This window comes from Rhinopithecus roxellana, chromosome 19 (assembly GCF_007565055.1).
Source record: "Rhinopithecus roxellana isolate Shanxi Qingling chromosome 19, ASM756505v1, whole genome shotgun sequence".
Lineage (NCBI taxonomy): Eukaryota > Metazoa > Chordata > Mammalia > Primates > Cercopithecidae > Rhinopithecus > Rhinopithecus roxellana.
In genome coordinates this window covers 64,120,393-64,141,799 of record NC_044567.1, presented here as the reverse complement: position 1 = coordinate 64,141,799, position 21,407 = coordinate 64,120,393, and the positions used below count along the sequence as shown (strand labels likewise).

Below are 21,407 nucleotides of genomic sequence, written 5' to 3'. Positions count from 1 at the left end.
GAGCCGATGGGGCAAAGCGACCATCTGTGGGATTATGACTGAACGCCTTCAAGTCAGAATTCCACCCAGACAGACGGGTACAGCAGTGCCCGCAGGGCCTCGGTTGGCCTCCAACGGCCTCGGACAGCCGGTCCCTCCCCCACTGCATGCCAGGACCAGGGTCCGGTGCAGAGAGCCCCTCATCCTGGGAAACGCAGCCGCCCCCTCGCCCGTTGGGCCACCCCTGTTTGTGGGGAACCTGGCTCAAAACCATTCGTAGACGACCTGCAGAATTCAGGGTCGGGGATTCGTACATAGCAGAGCAGCTCCCTCACTGCGATCTATTGAAAGTCAGCCCTCGACACAAGGGTTTGTTAAAAAAAAAGAAGAAGAAAGAAGAAAAGAGAGAAAGAAAGAGAGAGAGAGAAGGCGGGGGAGGAAGGGAGGGAGCAAAACAAAACAAATAAAAACTAAAATACAGTACTTGAGTCAACCAGGCACTCACGTTAAACACAAATAGGATAACACAAGGATATTTATTCTCCTCCCCTCCTTAACTTCTGTTTAAAAAAAAAAAAAATTAAGGACCTACCTGATTTGGATTCATGAAAGTAAAGCAAAATCTCTATGGCAAAGAAATCCTTTATGAAGCTTGAGTAATGCACAAACCCACCTTTTAAACGAGAAATGTTTCCTTGAACCTTTAATGTTGACCAGTTATTTTTTTCCCTTTGCAGAACTCAGTCTAATGACCAGTTATTTTTATTTTATTATGATTATTATTATTATTATTATTATATTTTTGAGATAGAGTCTCGATTTATTGCCCAGGCTGGAGTGTAGTGGCACAATCACAGCTCACTGCAACCTCCACCACTCCCCACCCCCGCGGCTCAAGTGATTCTCTCGCCTCAGCCGCCCCAGTAGCTGGGATTACAGGCGGGTGCCACGACACCCAGCTAATTTTTGTATTTTTAGTACAGACAAGGTTTCAGCATGTTGGCCAGACTGGTCTCAAACTCCTGACCCCCAGTGATCTGCCCGCCTCAGCCTCCCAAAGGATTGGGATTCTAGGTGTGAGCCACCTTGACTGGCCAGTTATTTTTATTATAACGTTACTTAAATAGATGCAAACAGTTTCAAAAACAAAAAAACTCATGCAATTACAAAATGTGAACGATGTACATTTAATGGGGAAAATGACAATTTGTTGAAGACCAATTTCCCCTTCAAAATGAATATGAAACTGAACAGGAGGGGCACAGCTTCTTTCAAACTGGGCAGAAGCTGTTTGATGACTCACTACTCTCATCATTTTACTCTATTTAAATCTATATTTGTACAGCTCCCCATCTGCAAAGTAAGTACCCCAGTCTCTAGCTGGCTCAAACACATCATTTACATAGTAATTTCATCCCTATTCTTTTTGTATTTACTTTCACCCATTAAAATAGTATTATTTGTTGTACACAAAAAATAAAAGCCACACATGTGCTGATGGTACTCAGCTGTAAGCATGCTACACAGATGATCTCAACGTGCCTATGTAGTTTTTCCATTATCAAAATAAAAGTACAAAGACAACCAATCCCCATTAGAGAATTAAAGACACCAGTTAGAAAAAAATGGAGGCATACATATCTTTAAATAAAAATCTTTATACTTAAGATGCCTCATCTCCGTCAGTAAATCTTGAATGTCAAATGCTTTGCATGCCACAATTGCTTAAGCCCTAGGCAAACAAGAATGTCTACAGGGCTATGAAAGGTTTTATTTCTCTTTGCTTTTCATGTGTTTAAAGCAATCACGTGATACTGAAAGCATCCAACAGGAACCAAAATATGCATGATATTCAAAAACCATTCCTAATCTGAAAATTTTTTGGTCTAATAAAAAGCAAACTGAGTATAAATCTCTCTCTAACAACAAAATAGCAGTGTGCATATTCCCCTTCAGATTCGCTTGGACTTGGCAGAATACGGTTTTACTTTCCAGAGCGTAAAAGAGAAATTTATGGACTTCAGAAAAGCATTTGGTGTTCTAGGGAACTGCAGCTGTCAGCTTTTAAAGATGCCATGTGTTTGCCCACATAAAAGAATGCAATGAGCTATGGAAATATTATCTGGTTTCATGAACCAGAATAATAACTCCGCAGAGTCGTAGGCTGCCAGTAGGAGTGGTTTAATCCATCAGGAAAATATTGATCATTCACTATTTATTAAATATCTACTGTGCGGGTTGTACCTCATAGACCCTGGAGCACTTAAAATTTAAATCACACTCTGAAGAACAAAGAAAAGAAAATCAGGAGTAACACTACAACTTGAACACTTAACGGGGGTAGGGTCATCTGTAGAATTCTCTATCTTCTCTACCACCTCCATTCCCTCAACACAGGAGTTCACCCTTTTATTTAAGTGGATCACCACTCAGCTCATCATTCCACACCGGCTTTTACACGCTATTCTTTCTTTGTTAAAAAATTAACAACAATGGCAATCATGAGATGTAAATTAAAGCTGTATTTTCAACAGACGGAATAAAATAGTGGTTGAATTCCTCAAGGAACTTGTCTTTTGGATCTGGAATCTATCAAACATAAAAGACAAGGGCCAGGAACAGTGGCTCATGCCTGTAATCCCAGCACTTTGGGAGGCCAAGGTAGGCATATCACAAGATCAGGAGTTCAAGACCAGTGTGGCCAATATGGTGAAACTCTGTCACTACTAAAAATACAAAAATTAGCTGAGCTTGGTGGCAGGCGCCCATAGTCCCAGCTACTTGGGAGGCTGAGGAAGAAGAATCGCTTGAACCTGGGAGGCTGAGGTTGCAGTGAGCCAAGATCGTGCCACTGCACTCCAGCCTGGGCAACAGAGCGACACTCTGTCTCAAAGAAAAGGGAAAGGGAAAGGGAAAGGGAAGGAAAGAGGCAGGGTGTGGTGGCTCATGCCTGTAATCCCAGCACTTTGGGAGGCCCAGACGGGCCAATCACCTGAGGTCAGAATTTGAGACCAGCCTGGCCAACAGGGCAAACCCCCATCTATACTAAAAATGCAAAAATTAGCCAGGTGTGGTGGCTCACACCTGTAATCCCAGCTACTTGGGAGGCTGAGGAGGGAGAATTGCTTGAACCCAGGAGGTGGAGGCTGCAGTGAGCCGAAATTGTGCCACTGCACTCCAGCCTGAGTGACCGAGTGAGAGTCTACCTCAGAAAAAAAAACCACTACAGCTGGGCGGATCACATGAAGCCAGGCATTCTAGAGCAGCCTGGCCAACAGGGTGAAACCCCATCTCTACTAAAATTACAAAAATTAGCCAGGCATGGTGGTGCACGTTTGTAATCCCAGCTACTTGGGAGGCATGAGAATTGCTTGAGTCCAGGAGGCGGAGGTTGCAGTGAGCCGAGATCATGCCACTGCACTCCAGCCTAGGCAACAGAGTGAGACTATCTCAAAAAAAAAAAAAAAAAAAAGAAAGAAAGAAATAAAGAAAGCTATAAAATTAATTTAAATTTTAAAAATGTACAATACAGACAATAGCCAAAAGGTGGAAACAACCCAGTGTCCATCGATAAGTGAATGGATGAGCAGAATGTGGCAGACACAATTGAGTACAATTCAATTCAGAACGTGGCAGATACAATTGAGTACAATTCAATTCAGAATGTGGCAGATACAATTGAGTACAATTCAATTCAGAATGTGGCAGATACAATTGAGTACGATTCACCCCTGAAGAGGAAGGGAATTCTGCACATGCTACAATACGGATGAACCTTGAAGACATTAGGCTAAGTGAAAAAACCCAGTCACACAAAAAGTCAAGTATTGTGTCATTCTACCCATAAGAGGTGCCGAGTAGTCAAATTTACAGGGACAGACAGAATGGTGGCTGACAGGGGCTGGGGAAAGGAAGAATGAGGAATGAGTGTTTCAAGGGGACACAGCTTCGGTTTGGGGAGATGAGAAAGTTCTGGAGCTGGATGGTGGTGGTGGCTGCACAACGATGTGAATTTAATTAGTGCCACTGAACTCTGCACTTAAAAGTGGTTACAGGCCGGGCGCGATGGCTCATGCTTGTAATCCCAGCACTTTGGAAGGCCAAGGAGGGTGGATTATGAGGTCAGGAGTTCGAGACCAGTCTGGCCAATATGGTGAAACCCCATCTCTACTAAAAACACAAAAATAAAAGTTATGGCCAGGCGCAGTGGCTCATCCCAGCCCACATGCTTGTAAATATAACGTGGACATCGCTAAATAAACTCAAGAACAGCAATTTGGAGAAGTACATAAAGCAGTCTCCTTGTGTATGTTAAATCCGTCACATGAAGACATGATGGAATAAGAGCCTATTTATATGGCCTGTTGAAAAAATCATTCCTCTGAAAAACTTTTAAATAAAAGTTATGGCCAGGCGCAGTGGCTCATGCCTGTAATCCCAGCACTTTGGGAGACCGAGGCAGGCGATCACGAGGTCAGGAGTTTGGGACCAGTCTGACCAACATGGTGAAACCCCGTCTCTACTAAAAATACAAAAATCAGCCAGGCATGGTGGTACATGCCTGTAATCCCAACTACTCAGGAGGCTGAAGCAGGAGAATCGCTTGAACCTGGGAGATGGAGGCTGCAGTGAGCCGAGATCATGCCACTGCACTTCAGCCTGGGTAACAGAGCAAAACTCTGTCTCAAAAAAAAAAAAAAAAAAAAGTTATAATGGAAACCACCCTCCTTTCCTCCTATCCCATGTACTACAAATTCAAATGATGTAAATCCACACCAGGGGTTCTCCGGGCTGAGCAGGCATAAGAATCACCTGGAAGGCTTGCGAAGCCACAGACTGCGGGACCCACCTCCAGGAATTCTGACTCAGTGAAGAAGCAGGATTCGGAACTCTTCGAATTTACATTCTAAACCAACTTTGTGTGAAGAAAATTCAAATGAAGGTAATAGGTGTTTGGAGAAGAGCTTTCTACATATTAATGCCATAAATCCTGCAACACACTACTGACTACTTAAATCAATTTACTTCTTAAAATATGTACTTGTAGCTTTTAGTTCTGGCCTTGTTTTTTAATACACACACAAGCATTAAACTAGGAAAAAGAAAAGAAACATACACATTTTGTGATTAGGCCTACCTCATGTTATGGAATAACTTATTAAGAAAACAAGAATTATGTAATAACTCTTGGGTTTTAAATTTGGAGAAATCTTAAAATCAGATTACCATTCTACCAGAATCAAGAATTTTACTTAAAATAAATTTATGTTCCGTAGGAGAACCAAAGAAATAGGATTTTGTATATACTTTGTATTCATCACTACAGGAGAAAAGTCACTCAAAACGCTACGTGACACATAAACCAGGACATGGTTTTCAGGCAACTAGAGGGATTATAAGCTTCAGTTCACTGAACTATTTTACTCACAAAACATGATTTGCATCAGATTCTTTTGAACCATAAATAGTAAACACACCTGACCAAAAGACTATGTTCCAATGTAGCCTTTTTTCAAAATTTTCATTGTCATGGGATTACAGTAAAAAAAAAAAAATTTCACTGACAGAGTACAAGTGACGCAAAAAACAAAAACATACACTGCAAGACCCATTTACTCTTCAGAGAAATCTTTTTTTTTTTTTTTAAGACTGAGTCTCGCTCTGTCGCCCAGTCTGGAGTACAGTGGTGCGATCCCGGCTCACTGCAACCTCAGCTTCCTGGGTTCAAGCAATTCTCGTGCCTCAGTCTCCCCAGTAGCTAGGATTACAGATGTGCGCCACCACGCCCAGCTATTTTTTGTATTTTTAGTAGAGACGGGGTTTCACCATGTTGGCCAGGTTGGTCTCGAACTCCCTGACCTCAAGTGATCCACCCGCCTCGGCTTCCCAAAGTGCTGGGATTACAGGTGTGAGCCACTGCGCCTGGCCAAGAAATCTGTTTTTGAGGGCACGATGATTTGATTCTCACCCTGGGAACACTGGCAGTTGCAGGGAAGGTGAGAGAGAGAGGCAGAGAGACCAGTGGAGTGTCAGGACCCTACAGCGGCTGCCAGTGCACAGAAAGGACCCTCCACCAGAAGCAACTGCACGCGGCCAGCTAGACGCAGCCCGGTGAGAAAGGAGGAAAGGTATTCCAGGCAAGTATGTGGTCAAGGCACCAAGACCTGACAGAAAATGGTGTACCAGGAAACGGCAAGAAATTCGACACAATTAGACTGTGCAGTGGGTGTGGAGGCCTGACCGTAGAGAGGAGGCTGCGGGGCCAGGCAGAAGGCCAATGACAAAGGATTCTGGGAGCCAAGCTTAAGCTGGGAACCTCATCTTAAAGATGAGGTGCATGGACTGGGCGAAGTGGCTCACGCCTGAAATCCCAGCTACTCGGGAGGCTGAGGCAGGAGGGAGGCGGAGGCTGCAGTGAGCTGAGATGGCGCCACTGCATTCCAGGCTGGGCGACAGAGCAAGATTCTGTCTCAAAAAATTTAAAAAATAAATAAAGAAAGACGAGATGCAGCCACTTCATTATTTGAGACTTGCAGGCAGCAGAGTCAGGTTTACAGTGTACTGACCTCTCTGGCGGCAGCCCCGACGAAGAGCAGAAGAATGAGGGCTAGACTCAGGGTCCAGAGGCTGTTGTAGGGAGGAGTGGTCTGGGGCTAAGCCACCAAGGCTACAGAACAGCAAAGTGAGTGCCCATCCAGGGGACATCTCTGCCAGCTCCCATCTGGGCACCAGCAAGACTGAGGCGTGAGGAAGGAAGGCTGCCAGGGATGCCTGTGTTTCTGCTCTAAGGGTAAGGTACCTGTGGGGCCAAACATCTAAAGCAGCAGCTCAGGGGAAAGGGAGAGCTTCCGAGTGGTGTTTTATTGGTTCGGTTTTTACTGGGGTGGGTGGGTGTGGTGGGTGTTTGTTTCTGTTGGGGTGTGTGTTTGTTGCGCAGGCAGGAAGAGATGAACTCTGTTTCAGAGGCATGAAATCTGCCTGCGACAGTGCAATGGAGATGTCTAGCAGGCAGATGGTTTGGAGTTTGGAAGCTCCTGGGGGGTATCTCGGGTGAAGATAAAGCTTTGAGATCTTTGGTTTACAAAGTGGCAGGTGAAGCCACAGGTTTAAATGGGGCTGCCCAGGAAGTGCTGCCCAGTAAGAGCCAGACAGCTATGCCTCAAAGAGCATTAACTGCTCGTTAAAACACCTATTGTTGCCAGAAAATGCAGAATATACAACTGGGGGTCCCCAAACAGCAAAACCAGAGGAAAAGGAACAAACCGTCCATCCATACCTTAATAAGGCAAGAAAGTGGAATAAAAAAAGTCCAAATCAGAAGGGGAAGGCCGGACACCTAAAAGGAAAAGAAGTAAGGACACAGCCATCTACTGAAATACACAAGACATTTACAAACTGGATGCTTATCAGTACCTCGGATACTCTACTGATACACCTGGCAGTACAGATCACTGAAAAACAGGTCAGATTTCTGAATGGAAAATGGATCCAGTACATATAAAGATACACACAGCAATTATCTTATATAATTGATCCATAATTATAAAGAGAGACTTTTCTTAAAAAAAAAGGGGGGGGGGGCGGGGAAGGGGCCAATAGAGTCCTCCCTCAGTATCTGTAGGGGACTGGTTCCAGGATGACCCTCCAATCCCAAAACCCGTGGATGCCCAAGTCCCTGATATAAAAATGGAGAGGCATTCACATTTTATATTTAACCTATACACATCCTCTCATATACACAGACACACATCTTTTAGATACAGGGCCTCGCTCTGTTCACACAGGCCAGAGTGACACAGTCATAGCTCACTGCAGCCTCAAACTCCTAGGCTCAAGCAGTTCTCCTGTCTCAAGTCTCCTGAGCAGCTGAGACTACGGGCATGCGCCACCACACCCAGCTCATTTTTTTTTTTTTTTAATTTATCATAGAGACAGGGTCTCGCTATATTGCCCAGGCTGGTCTCAAACTACTGGCCTCAAGTGATTCTCCCGCCTTGGCCTCCCAAAGCACTGGGATTACAGACGTGAGCCACCACAACCAGCCCTCCCATATATTTAAAATTCTCTCTACATTACTTATAATACCAAATACAATATAAATGCTATGTAAATAGTTGTTACATGTGTTCTATTCATATTCTGTTTTATTGTTACATTATTTTTATTGTTTCTCCTGAACATTTCTGATCCATGATTGGTTGTATCTGGGGGTGCAGAACACGAGGATACAGAGGGCTGCTGTCCTCTTAACATCAAATTGTACCTTTCAAGAAAATTACAACGCAGTATATGCTTCTTGTTACAACATGCAAAATAATTCCACTAGAACTATACAAAAGTGTCTGCTTAACTAGCATACAGGTCAAAAATCAAGAGAGATGGATCAATTATAACATCTGCCAACCAAAATCCTCTCGACGGTGAACTTCTCTGGGGAAGCTTCCCCAGGCGGCCCAAGAGCCCTATCCAGAGATCTAATAAACCAGACAACAGAAAAGGGCAAGGACTGACTGCCCAGCACAACTGGGCACCTCGGACCACAAACACCACCCACCTCCTCAACCCCAGGCCAGACTCCTGCCAAGCACCTGCTGCGTGCACTACACAGAAACGCTGCCAATAAATTAATCCCTCTCACCTGCTTTCAGTACAAAATATGAGGACCCATTCAGTGGGTTAAAAAGTAACTATAAAAATAAATAAATAAGGAGTAACCATAAATAGAATGGCCCAGTTTAATTTGGGAAAAAAATCTTGCATCTTATTTGCAACTCAAAATTACATAGAATAATCCTAGGAAGAAGAGGAGAGCAGCTGGTTTTAACTATTAGTTTCCATCTCTGCCAGCAAATGTTTCAACGGAACTGCTAGCCAGGCTCAGTGGCTCATGCCTGTAATCCCAGCACTTTGGGAGGCCAAGGGGGGTGGATCACCTGAGGTCAGGAGTTTGAGACCAGCCTGGCCAACATGGTGAAACCCCGTCTGTACTAAAAATACAAAAATTAGCCGGGTGTGGTGGCACATGCCTGTAGTCCCGGCTACTCGGAGGCTGAGGCAGGAGAATCGCTGGAACCCGGGAAGCGGAGGTTGCAGTGAGCCAAGATTGTGCCACTGCACTCCAGCCTGGGTGGCAAGAGTGAAACTCTGCCTCAAAACATAATAATAATAAATACATAAAGAGAACTGCTAAAGGGTGGCTGTACTGATTTAATTTAGGTCCGCACCTTCTCCTTACAGCCTATTTGCTGTAAGTAACAATTAAATCAGCAAAAGGTTAAGGTAACTGAACAGGACAAATGACCCAGTTTCTCTAACAAATCAATGGCATGAAAGGAAACAAAAGGAAAGGGAGAATGTTAAAGAATAAAGGAGACCCAGGAAACATAATAACCAAATACAAACGGTTTTATTTGAAGCAGGATCCAAGCAACTTACGAAAGACATTTTTTAGACAAGTGAGAAAATATGAACATGGACTGTGCATTAGATGAAATCAGGCATTATTATTACTTTTGTTAGGTGTGATACCAACATGGTGGGTTTTTTTTAAAAAGGAAAAAAGGCTCTTTGCACAGTGGCACTATCATAGTCAATGACGTTTACCCGAGGCACGATTATTGCTAATTGAAAACTTCCCAGTACCACAAGACAACTTGCAATAGAGCTGGCACTGGCCATTTCTTTTTTCTTTTGAGACGAAGTCTCACTCTGTCGCCCAGGCTGGAGTGCAGTGGCATGACCTCGGCTCACTACAACCTCTGCCTTCCGGGTTCAAGCGATTCTCCTGCCTCAGCCTCCCAAGTAGCTGGGATTACAGGCAAGTGCCACCATGCCCGGCTAATTTTTGTATTTTTAGTAGAGACAGGGTTTCACCATGTTGGCTAGGCTGGTCCCAAACTCCTGACCTCAAATGATCCACCCACCTCAGCCTCCCAAAGGGCTGGGATTACAGGCATGAGCCACTGTGCCCAGCCTGCACTGGCCATTTCTGACAGTCTCTATGGAGACTGAATATAAAAGGTTTTTAAAAAAAGTCCACCTTAGTAATCTTAAGCAACAGGAATATAATTTCAAATTTAAAAAAAGAAAAAGAAAAATTAGCTGGCACGGTGTGAGCCTACAGTCCCAGCTACTCAGCAGGCTGAGGCAGGGTTCCTTGAGCCCAGGAGTTCGAGGCTGCAGTGAGCTATAATCATGCCACTGCACTCCAGCCTAAGTGACAAAGCAAGACCCTATCTCAAAAAAAATAAAAATAATAAAAGCAAAAGGTTAGAGATGCACGCTGAAATATTTGTCAACCAATTAACAAGACACCTGAAATCTGCTTTAATACACCAGGAAAGAAAAAAGTGGGGAGAACTGATAAAAATATTGGTAAGATTTTGTTTTGCTTTTTAGAGACAGGGTCTTACCATGTTGCCCAGGCTAGTCTCAAACTCCTGGCCTCAAGCCATCCTTCCACCTTGGCCTCCCAAAGCGCTGGGATTACGGGCATGAGCCACTGCGCCAGGCCCAGCAAGATGCTGATAACAGTGAAACTGTGTGGTGGGTAAATGGCATTTATTATATAATTCTCTCTACCTGTGTATGCTTGAAATTTTCCATAAAACAAGGTTTTGGGGTTTTTTGTTTGTTTTTATAAAACCAGGTAAATAAAAGAGGCAAGAAGCTGAATCTGATCCATTTTATTTCTCCTTGAAATATTTTCCTACTGCACCACAACTGCCTTCACTCCAGCACATTAGAAACACTTGGATACAGCTCAGGAAAAGCATGGGGAAAACCAGCCAGAATGCACAATGTTGAAACGGAAGACAATGGAAAAGGTCTGGCTCTGTACAAAGTAGCATGTAATGAAAGCTCACTCTAATTGTCCATTTTCAAAACCAAGTAAATCTGACTAATTACACCCCAGCTTTGATTAAATGCAACAGGACTCACACGATAGCATTCACAACTTTACAAATGAGGACAGCACAATCTCCCACTAATTGGCCAGGTCCTTTTACATATCATCAGAGAAAACGGAACATTTCCCTCCACTTCTAGACTTGAACAAAGTTGAGTTTTAAGACAGCTACCCCAAAAAGTAGATTGCTTATTAGTTTGAGTAAAAACAAATTCTACTGCACATTAGGCTGCTGGAAGATCTAAGGATACCCTGATGAATGAAAAAGATGTATTTCAATATCACATCTAACCATCAGAAACGGAAAAAAACCGGATCAGAAATACAAAAAGGCCCAAGGATGAAATCTAGGAGGGAAAGAAGCTGTGCTCTGAGAAGATGAACGACAGACCGAAAATATTTCCTAATAATTAACGCTGAAAATCTGATGTGCACGGGACCTCCAAGTTAGAAAACGTTAGAGAAAAGGGGACAGGCAGCTCAGAGAATATTCAGGCAAGGAACGGGTGGGCAGATGGATGGTTTCTGAATGCAGCTAGCTGCCACAAAGATGGAGAAAGGGCAAAGCAGGACCTGTGCCCCCTGCCCAACCAACCAGAGGAACAACATGGGCACAGGTGCACGTCAGCAAGTGCTCTCCCTCGGGAATCCCCCACCTCACGAAGGCCCCAATTAAGGAAAAGCAGGATCTCCTCGCCCTGAAGTAGGATACATGAGTTGCGAGTCCATCCTGGGATCCCTCACGTCTCCCTGTTTTGCATATGAAATTGGAATGGATGAAATAGCTTCAATGTAAATGCCTATTTGATGTAACAGAGATACACATTCATAGTCATTTACTCACTTACAAACTGATTCAGTTCCCCCGGCATTTGGAGGTGGGATGGGGCAGGGTATCTGGAAAGTAGAGGGTGAGGCTGTGGCACCACCAGGTCACCATCGCCTACCCTCACCCCTGCTGTCTGTCTCACTCCAGCACCTCCTCAGAGCAGTCTTACACTAGTCACTGGCCTAGGAGGTTACAGAGCTGGTCTGTGGCAGGCACAGATTTGTATCTGGCCTCAAAGCAAATCTCTTTTTCTTCCTTCCTCTGGTCTTAGTGGGAAGACATGAGACACCTGAAAGGGGAAAAAACCCCAAATGCCAGAGTACAAAACAAAATAAAGCAAAAGGATCAGGAGAGCGAAACAAATTCTGTTGTACTTAGGTCGTTTAATCAACAACTGTGGTTACTCCGAGAGCACTGCCCGTGGGCCAGCCCCGCTCCGCAAGGAGTAGTATTTAAAAACAAAAACAAAACCTATACACTGCTAAGCAGGCTCTTTGGTTATTCAACCTGGAAAAGCACACCACTTAAACTGCCATGAGAGTGTTTACCAACAAGGTTTTGCAACATTTATGAAAATTAAAAAAAAAAAAAAAACGAAACACAAATTAGCCAACTTTATCACAAAAGGGCTTTGCTCCCAGGTGACGTACTGGTTAACTGAGAGACCATAGCGTGTTACTTCTGTTCCATGTAGAAAACATAAATCCCTTGTCTGAAAACAGAATCAGAGATGCACTTTATTTCCTTATTTATTTTTGAAACAGGGTCTCTTTCTGTAACCCAGGCTGGAGTACAGTGGTGTGACCATAGCTCACTGCAGCCTTGAACTCCTGGGCTCAAAGGATTCTCTCTCTTCAGCCTCCTGAGTAGCTGGGACTACAGGCACACCACCATGACCATTTATTTATTTTTATTTTATTTTTTTTGTAGAGACAGGATCTTGCTATGTTGCCCAAGTCGGTCTCAAACTCCTGACCTCAAGAAATCCTCCCACCTCACCCTCCCAAGTTCTCAAGTAACTGCACTACAGACAGGTGGCGCCATGCCCTGGAGATACAGTTTAGATCTGAATGTCCACCATTCACCAAGTCCTCATCCTCACAGTTTGTGTGAACAAGTCACACACATCTGCATGCCTACAGACTATGTCCTTAGCACCCGTGCTTGGGAGAACAAGACAAATAACTGGCAAGGTCACTGCCCTGGAAGGACACACAAAATAGTTGGAGAGCAACACTCAAGAGGCTTTGTGAATAAAGAAACTCCCATTGCAAGTGCAAGTACCTAATACCGACTCCAGCGTTAAGAATGTATCCTGGGGAAGGGAGAGAAACATGAATGGAGTCTTCAGAGGCATCGGGGAGGCGGGGAAGGACAAGATGGGTAAGATCTGGAGAGACAGATGGGGAATGGCAAATATCTGAGGCAGAGAAGCCTGAAAACAAAAAAGAAAAGAGAGGGCAGGAAACGGCACTGTGTGTCCGGGCCAACGGGAACAAGACAGAAACAAGCGTTCAAGTTCAAGCTGGGAAATGTGCATAATTATGAAATAAGGTTAAACGAACGGGGCAGAACACAGCCACAAAGGGCCTTGCCGAAAAAAGCACAGGAGCCGAGATGTGCGAGGACAGGTAACAGGAAAGCCTGCAACACAGGACAGACACAATGGAAAGTGTGTGGCAGGGGAGTGCAAAGTGACCTATGGGATGGAAGATGTAAATGCGCACAGGAACAAGGGACTCCTGGTCTTTCCCTGCAAAGAGAGGGGCTTACGCTGCAACGATGGCAGTGCTGGGATAGACAGGGACAGAACCAGGTGCCTTGGTTCCTGAAGGCACAGTCTAAAGGGTGTGTCTGCTGAAAGGACGCAGACACTGAAGGGGTTCCTGGAGAATGCCAGCACTCCTAGAGCACAGTGAAACTGGGATGAGGGAGAGGAAAGGAGAGAGCAAAGAATGAAGTGACCGCATCTGCTGTGTAATGGAAAGCCCAGGCAGAAACGGCACTGGACAGGGCAGCAGCTTCTGGGATGCACAGGAGCTAGTGGAGCCTATTCGTGTGTTCCCACCGGTCACAATGAGGACAGCTGTCCTCAGCAGAAGACAGACCGGAGTCCAAGCCATCGTCTCACCTGCGGCTGCCACCGCAGAAATCAGGTCCAGAAGGTGGCCTCTCATGTTCTTCCCTCTCTCCCACAACTCTCCTTAAGGGCTCCTGACCTTGACCTCTCCCACCCCGCCCTCCTACGCTAGGTGGCCTCCTGCCTCCTTCATTTTCACCTTGAGGCCTTTATTAAGGAGCCATTAACATGGGGGGAGGGGGGGAGTTGCATTTGACAATGTTTAACTTTTAAAGTTTGTGCTTTATCTTAGAAATTTCCAAAAGAAACACTTCAACTCAAGCACCCTAGAATTATACCTCCCACTCTAAGTTCCTAATCTGTGGGATCATATCACTATGCCCCCATGAGATCGTAAATCCTTTAAAGCACAATCAATCAGAGTGTCCTTCACTGATTCATTTCTCCTCCCCACAAGCCAGGAAGCGTAGCCCTTTTGTTAAAACTGATCAAACTGTACACCTGACATGTGACCATTTCACTGTATGTAAATTATAACTCAATTTAAAAAATGAGTCCCTCACACCTTTGTCAAAACACAGGACATCTGCAACCATCCCACCAGAAGGTTCCCTGGTGCGCCCTCCCTGTCAGGTGTGAGGCTTTCGTTTGTGTGTGGCCAAGAAGTTTTGATTTCTCTTTCCTAAGATGTTTCAGGTACACATCCGTGAGTAGGAGGAAAAAGCACAGTATGAGAAAAGAACACCAAACTCCAGAATCAGATCTCGGCACTACCTGTGTAAGTTTCACCACCTCAGAGTCTCAGATTCCCCGCCCTCCCTCCGAGGGAGGGTTGAGCTAGGTGATTTCTCCAACTCGCTGAAAGCTCTGACATTCTGTTTCTGGGCTGGTATCTAACAAAAGAACACCACGCAAATGCCTACTGAAAAACCTCCACTTCAATTTTGCTTATGTAAATATCACTGAAGCGAGTTAATGAGAACTTTAACATGTTTTTTTAATGGTACTGACCTCAAAACAAATGGTAAATTTTCATTAAATCAAGTGAGATGCAATTAACATATCTGACCCGACTGTGTACCTATTTATACTCGACACTTTTTACCCAAACAGTTTTCTGGCAATACTAAATTACAAGTGAACTCTTGGTTAAAACAAACAAGGGCATTAAGTTGAGCGGGTGGCATTTTTTCCCACTCTCTCACCTCACAGGACTCACATAAACCAGGACTTGGACCCCACCTCCCGTGACTGCGTGCCAGGCACCTGCCGGCCACTCCTGACGCCATCGTGCATTCTAGTGAGGCACATTCGCTTTCTGACGTGCTCACAAATACATTGGCGGAATACAGTTCCATTCTCACCTTAACTGGATCTATACCTCTTTCCTCACTCTGAATGCTGAACTGGAAAGAGCATTCTCAGGTTAACTCATTTTACTGTTAGTTTTCCTCAATGAGAAAAAAATGAAGCAAATACTGAGGATTTTATACCATACAACTACAGTAAGAAATGTGGGCAAAACACACCACACAAACATCACTCACAGTCTACTTCTGGAAGGAAAAAGGTAACATACTTCATTTTCAGATTTCAAAATGTTTTCTTTATACTACAGGGTAGAAGAATATACATGCGTGTGCATGCGTCTGTAGGTTTATTTATTTATTTATTTTTTGTCTAACAATTCAAAAGAAAATTTCCTGAAGCTGGTGAGGCAAAAAGAAAAGTTTCTAACTAGTAAGTTTTAAATCATAAAAAAAAAGGAGAAGAAAAAGAAGGGAAATTAACCACTACCTCAGAACAATAATTTTAAAATGGTTTAATTGTACAAACTTGGTGGCAGCTCGGAATTTGAATTTCGAGTTCTTCTGTAAAGTCCTGCATAAACTGGCAAGGCAAACGTCACACTTTTGAAAATGGTGAAGTAAGGGAAATAAGGAAGTCCAAACATTAAACAATCCAAACACCTCCTCTTTGTTAAATCTAACGTTTGGCAAAGAAACCAGCCTTTGCCTCAAACTATGAGGGTTGCATGAAGCTTTTTAAGTCACACTCAAGTGTTTTGGAAAACATCCCCCACCCCGCCCAACTCTCTGTCCTGTGTCCACCCTGGGCTGTGAGCAGCCACTCTGCCTTACCCGGCACTGCCCACTGCCTACAACCCCAACGCCTCCTCCCCAGCTCCACCAGCCCAGCTCACTGAACAAGGGTCAGGCCTCCCACCCAAGGCAGACAATCCGCAGGCTAGCCAATATCCTCAAACCCAGGGCCAGGGCAGGGGTGGGGGTGGGGGATGAACTAGATCAAGGTTCTCTCAAGGATGTGAACTATGAAATGTGACAGGAATTGGTCACTTAGAAACTGAAAGAATGCAACAAGAAACGCCACAGAGTTGAACTGGGGCCAGAGGGCTTTTGGACAGCTGAGCAAGTCCTCTAGCTGAAGCCACAAGGAAGGGAAACCAGGAGTGGCAAAGCAGTCAGCTGGTGGCGGGGGAGAAGGCTCCAGCACATGGAGCCAGGCACAGTCCCACGGGGCAAAATCCTAGACAAAAACTGTGGCTGAGGCCCCCAGAGCAGCGAGGAACCTCCCTCCACCACCAGGCTCTGGAGCTCAGCCCATCCCAGCTCGAATTCCCGGATTCCTGTGCGATTCCTATCACACTACACATGTTCCCACTCACAAAACTCCTTCCCAAGCTGGCTGGAGAGGGTCTTTGTCTCATACAACCAAAAGCCAAAACAGCGAAGATAACATGTAAATGGCAAACATGGTAAGTCAACAACATAAAATACTCAACAGCCCTAGTTACACATATTTAAGAGTAACACAGAACTTCTTACCCACACACACAAACCAAAACCTCACACCTGAAAGGGAAGGCGCACCAAGGAACCTTCACAGGGGATGGATGCGAATGTCCTGTCTTTTGACAAAAGTGTTGGGGATTCTTTTGTTATAACTGATCAAACGGCCGGGCGCGGTGGCTCACGCCTGTAATCCCAGCACTTTGGGAGGCTGAGGCGGGTAGATCACGAGGTCAGGAGATCGAGACCATCCTGGCGAAAATGGTGAAACCCCATCTCTACTAAAAATACAAAAAATTAGCCGGGCGAGGTGGTGGGCACCTGTAGTCCCAGCTATTTGGGAGGCTGAGGCAGGAGAATGGCGTGAACCCAGGAGGCGGAGCTTGCAGTGAGCTGAGATCCGGCCACTGCACTCCAGCCCAGGCCACAGAGCCAGACTCTGTCTCAAAAAATAAATAAATAAAAAATAAAAATAAATAAAAAAATAAAAATGGGCCAGGAGAGGTGGCTCACGCTGGTAATCCCAGCATTCTGGGAGACTAAGGTGGGTGGATCACTTGAGGTCAGGAGTTTGAGACCAGCCTCACCAACAAGGAGAAACCCGGTCTCTACTAAAAATACAAAAATTAGGTGGCCGTGGTAGTGCAAGCCTGTAATCCCAGCTACTTGAGTGGCTGAGGCAGGAGAATGGCTTGAACCCAGGAGGCGGAGGTTGCAGTGAGCCGAGATCACGCTACCGCACTTCAGTCTGGGTGACAGAGCGAGACGCTGTCTTAAACGAATAAATAAAAATAAATTTTAAAACAAACCCTCTCGTGTAAATTTTTCCTGTAAGAGGACTTTTTGCTTTCCAAAACTATTGATCTAGATAAATCCCACAAACACACACTGAGCAGAAGCAGCCAGCTGCTAAAACACCTGCGTTTCTATTTATAGAAGGAACAGAAACAGGTAACGGTCCCCTGCGTGTTAGGAGTCAAAACAGTGGCTCACTTGAACCAGGGCGGACTTCTTCCTGGGTCGCCTATGTTCTGGTTCCTGACTTCCTGACCTTGGTGCCAGTATCCCAGGTGTGCTGAGCGTGACACACGTGTTTTCATCAGGTGTGTGCTCATGAAAGACACATTCTCCTGCCTGTATCATATTTTCTGGTAGGTATATCTTAATAGTAACACAAAAGAGAAAGGAAGAGAAGGAATACCCTACAGTAATCTAAAAATGACTGGAAAAGCTTTGCTTTGCATCTAGTAATATGCTTATTTTCAGTCAAATTCTTCAGGTAAATAACAAAGAAAATTAAGACTTTACCCCATATGTGGAATTCTAACTGAACTCACGGATTTGATACTGGGGGAAAAACTCATTCAACAGAGTCATTTAAATCAGGTGAGTAAAACTCCATCGCACAGTGCTCAGTTCTAACACTACCTAAAGCGAATTCACCCACAGGCAGAGCACTCTTCCACATGAGCAGCAGAGACCACACTCCACGTCCCTTTGCTGCTCTAACAAACAAAAAAAAGAGCACAATCCCGAAGAAGAAGTGCTTAGAATCCCACTTCCGTGTGTTCAAAGGGAGAATTAACTTCAATTCATACATTACCCTGAGGTACATTTTTTTAACGCGCAGATTTTTATTTTCAGAGGCTTATGTTTTAAAAACATTTTACACACTCTAGATACAGTTCATAAGCATAAAAACAGAATAAGTACAAGTGATGTCATGGAGACAAACAATAAATCTATATAGATCATCAAATTCTAACACTGTAATTTATAAATAAGAAGTCAAAGAGTAAATTGAAATGTCAAGTACTTACAGCCATAATTAATTCAAAGGGGTATTTGTACACCCTCACTGGCGACTGGTATTTCTGCACCATGATTGAAAAACAACAGCAATCCTCTCACACCTGCAAAACATAAATATATGTGATAAATAACCACAAAGCAGAAACAAATTATTAGTTAAGTTTGCAGTGACACATCATACCACATTCTAACAACAGAAAGAGACCACAATAGGTCACAATTCTATGCACATGAAAATGAAAAGATGATATTTAAATACACAAGGGCAGGGGGAGGTAATTAAACGATAAGAAAAAGCAGACAAAGTGCAATGAGGCAAACAGTACTGGTGTGAGAGGGGCTCCAATCCCCTCATCGACTTACTAGGATTCTGCATTCATTACATGACCTGACCTGAGTCCTTTCCAGCAATGAACTGTTATGATTCTATTATTCTAATAACCAACATAATTAGTGCTTGGATCATTTTCTCTTAAACAACTTCTACTAGAAGTCAAATAAAAATGATCTCATGTTAAGATATTACCTCTGGGAAAACAGAAATAAAACTGGAAAAAAATACGACTGTATCTCAAATTATGGAATACTCCTCAAAAGCTAGCTTCAAAGGAAAAGTGTCAATTCCTATTTTCTAACTGTGTACACTATAGCTTTGGCGACCTGTCTTCAAGTGGCAGAGATGCCAAGTACTCTGGTTAAAAAGGCTCCACTGAAATCTCTAGCCTCAAATAGCTACTATCTGTAAGTGATCAGTTAAATGTTCACACCTAATTCACAGTAGGGGAGCCATCCTTAGGGGTGCACAATCATTGTCTAGCGTCAGCCTACATGGATTGCTCTAAGAACACACTTGGACTTGCCAGTCCTCTGTGTCCTCTATTTAAAGTGAGAAAGAAAAATCGAATGAGCCTACCTGTCTTGTTGAGGATAATCATCAAGAATGGTATTTTCCGCTGAACATGGTGAGAGGATATTCAAACGTATAAAACTGAATATCCTCAAGGAGCCCAAAGTCTAGCTGTTAAAAAAAAAAAAAAAGACAAATTACAAAGATATATTTTATTTCAGAAACTTCTAAGATTCCTTTTTTTTTTGAGACAGGGTCTCTCTCTGTTGCCCAAGAGTGGCACAATCTCCGCTCATTGCAGCCTCCACCTCCTGCGCTCGTGATCCTCCAGCCTCAGCCTCCCAAGTAGCTGCGACCACAGGCACGCACCACCATATATTTTTTTTTTGTAGAGGGTTTCCCCATGTTGCCCAGGCTGGTCTCAAACTCCTGGGCTCAAGGGATCTGCCCACTTCAGCCTCCCAAAGTGCTAGGATTATAGTCATGAGCCACCGCGCCCGGTATTAAATTCCTATCTATAGCACTACGTTTAAACAGTTTTGGAACTTTCTCTGGTACGTCTGGCATACCTCTCAGAGAAGGAGGTCATGGTGGAAACCACCACCATCTGGCAGTGTGAAAACGGCTAAGGAATAACTCTGGGTGACCACGAGTAAGCCATTTGCCTTCCCTAGGACTCAGTTTCATCTCTGTAAAATGAGGTTTTCGGGGAGATGATCTTGAAAGACTTTCACCTCTAAAATCATGAGAATCAGAGCCAAACTCCCAAGTTCTCCAAACTCAACTTGATGCTTTTCTAATATTGATCTTGACTACGGGACTGACACATCCTGATGTGCTGGGACCGCGTTCTTTTTACTTTTGCAAACCTTACAGTGTTGGTGCACAGTGGGAATGCAATCATCTTTTAAAAATTTTATTGGGAAAATTAATTTTAGGATTCTCTCCCAGATAAGAGGAACGATCACCGGGTACAAACGAGTGGGGGGAGGAAGCAAGAAACTGTAACATCCATTCAGGATTCCACCGCCTGGTAGAACTGGCTACACTCACTTAAGAACCTGCTAATTCACGAGCTCGTGAACCACAGCCAGGTCCCAGCTGCCGATGCTCTGGTCCAGATAACGCCCTACGCGGGCATCCGGAGTGACAACGACCAAGTGGCATCCAGGACCCGGGCGGCTTCTATTGCATGACAATCGCTGTTTAAACAGGAGCCAATGGCCAGACCCACTGAACGCATCCCGAGCAGGCTCTAGGGGCGGCCAGCGCCCGGGGCCGCTTAGCAGGGGTCCCGCGCGGCTGCGCCCCACGGGGCCAAAGCCCCGGCCGAGGGGAGAGTGGGGCCGGCACTGGCTCCGGACCCGAAACTCCGCTCTCAGCAAAAAGCGGCTCCCGGGAGCTGGAAGCCTCGCGGGGTGGGGGCGGGGGAGAGGGGCGGCGAGGGGCGGCGAGGGGCGAGCACGGGGGCGGGGGCACAGCCCGTTTCGGGCGCTGGGCCAAGGGCAGCCGGGGCCGGGGAGGCACGGGCGCAGCGGGCGGACGGCCGGGAGTTCCGCTGGGCCCGTCCGAGAGGCGCCGGACTCCACGGAGACCGGGACCGGGGCAGGGGCGCACTCGGACCGGCCGCGACGACGCGCCTACCTCTTGTCAGAAAGGCCGAGCCTGGGACGCGGGGTGGCGAGGGACGCTCATACTGGCGGCTCCGCTGGGCAGTCGCGGTTCCACTGCTCGGCGGCCGCAGCTCCACCGCCGGTTCCAGGGAGGGGGCCGGGGAGGCGGGAGGGGGAAGGGGCGCGGCGAGGGCACTTGTGGTTGTTACGGGTGACGGGGTGGGCGGGGCCGGGCACCGGGAGGGGCGCGCGTGCGCGGCCGCGACCGAGGGAGCGGGGGCGGGAGCGGGTGACAGTTGCTAAGGAAGAGGAGCGGGGGGGGGGGGGGAAGGGGGTGGTGACACCCTGGGTCCAAACTGCGCAGGCGCGAGCTTCAGACCGGCGGGCGCGGGAGGAGCTCGGAGAAGGCGCCGGCCCTGACGCAGGGCCTGTTATGCCGGAGGTCCTAGTGGCCCCGCCCAGTTTGCGTCACGTGTTGGGGGCGGGGCAGGGGTGGGACTTCTCGAGTAGCGGGCGGGGGGGGGGGAG

The 21,407-nt window shown here is 45.6% G+C and overlaps 1 protein-coding gene and 1 pseudogene across 1 annotated transcript in view; one reads left to right on the top strand and one right to left on the bottom strand.

The window, feature by feature from the left end:
- SEC14L1 (SEC14 like lipid binding 1) overlaps nucleotides 1–21,104 on the bottom strand; it is a 77,098-nt gene extending 55,994 nt beyond the window's left edge. The window contains exons 1-3 of the mRNA XM_030922945.1: nucleotides 20,911–21,104; nucleotides 19,333–19,437; nucleotides 18,428–18,520 (exon numbers count right to left, since the gene is read on the bottom strand). Coding sequence (XP_030778805.1) covers nucleotides 18,428–18,490 — 63 coding nt within the window. The 5' untranslated portion in view covers nucleotides 18,491–18,520; nucleotides 19,333–19,437; nucleotides 20,911–21,104. The remainder of the gene's footprint in view (nucleotides 1–18,427; nucleotides 18,521–19,332; nucleotides 19,438–20,910) is intronic.
- LOC115895092 lies at nucleotides 9,543–9,675 on the top strand (annotated as a pseudogene).
- Nucleotides 21,105–21,407: the final 303 nt, after the last annotated feature.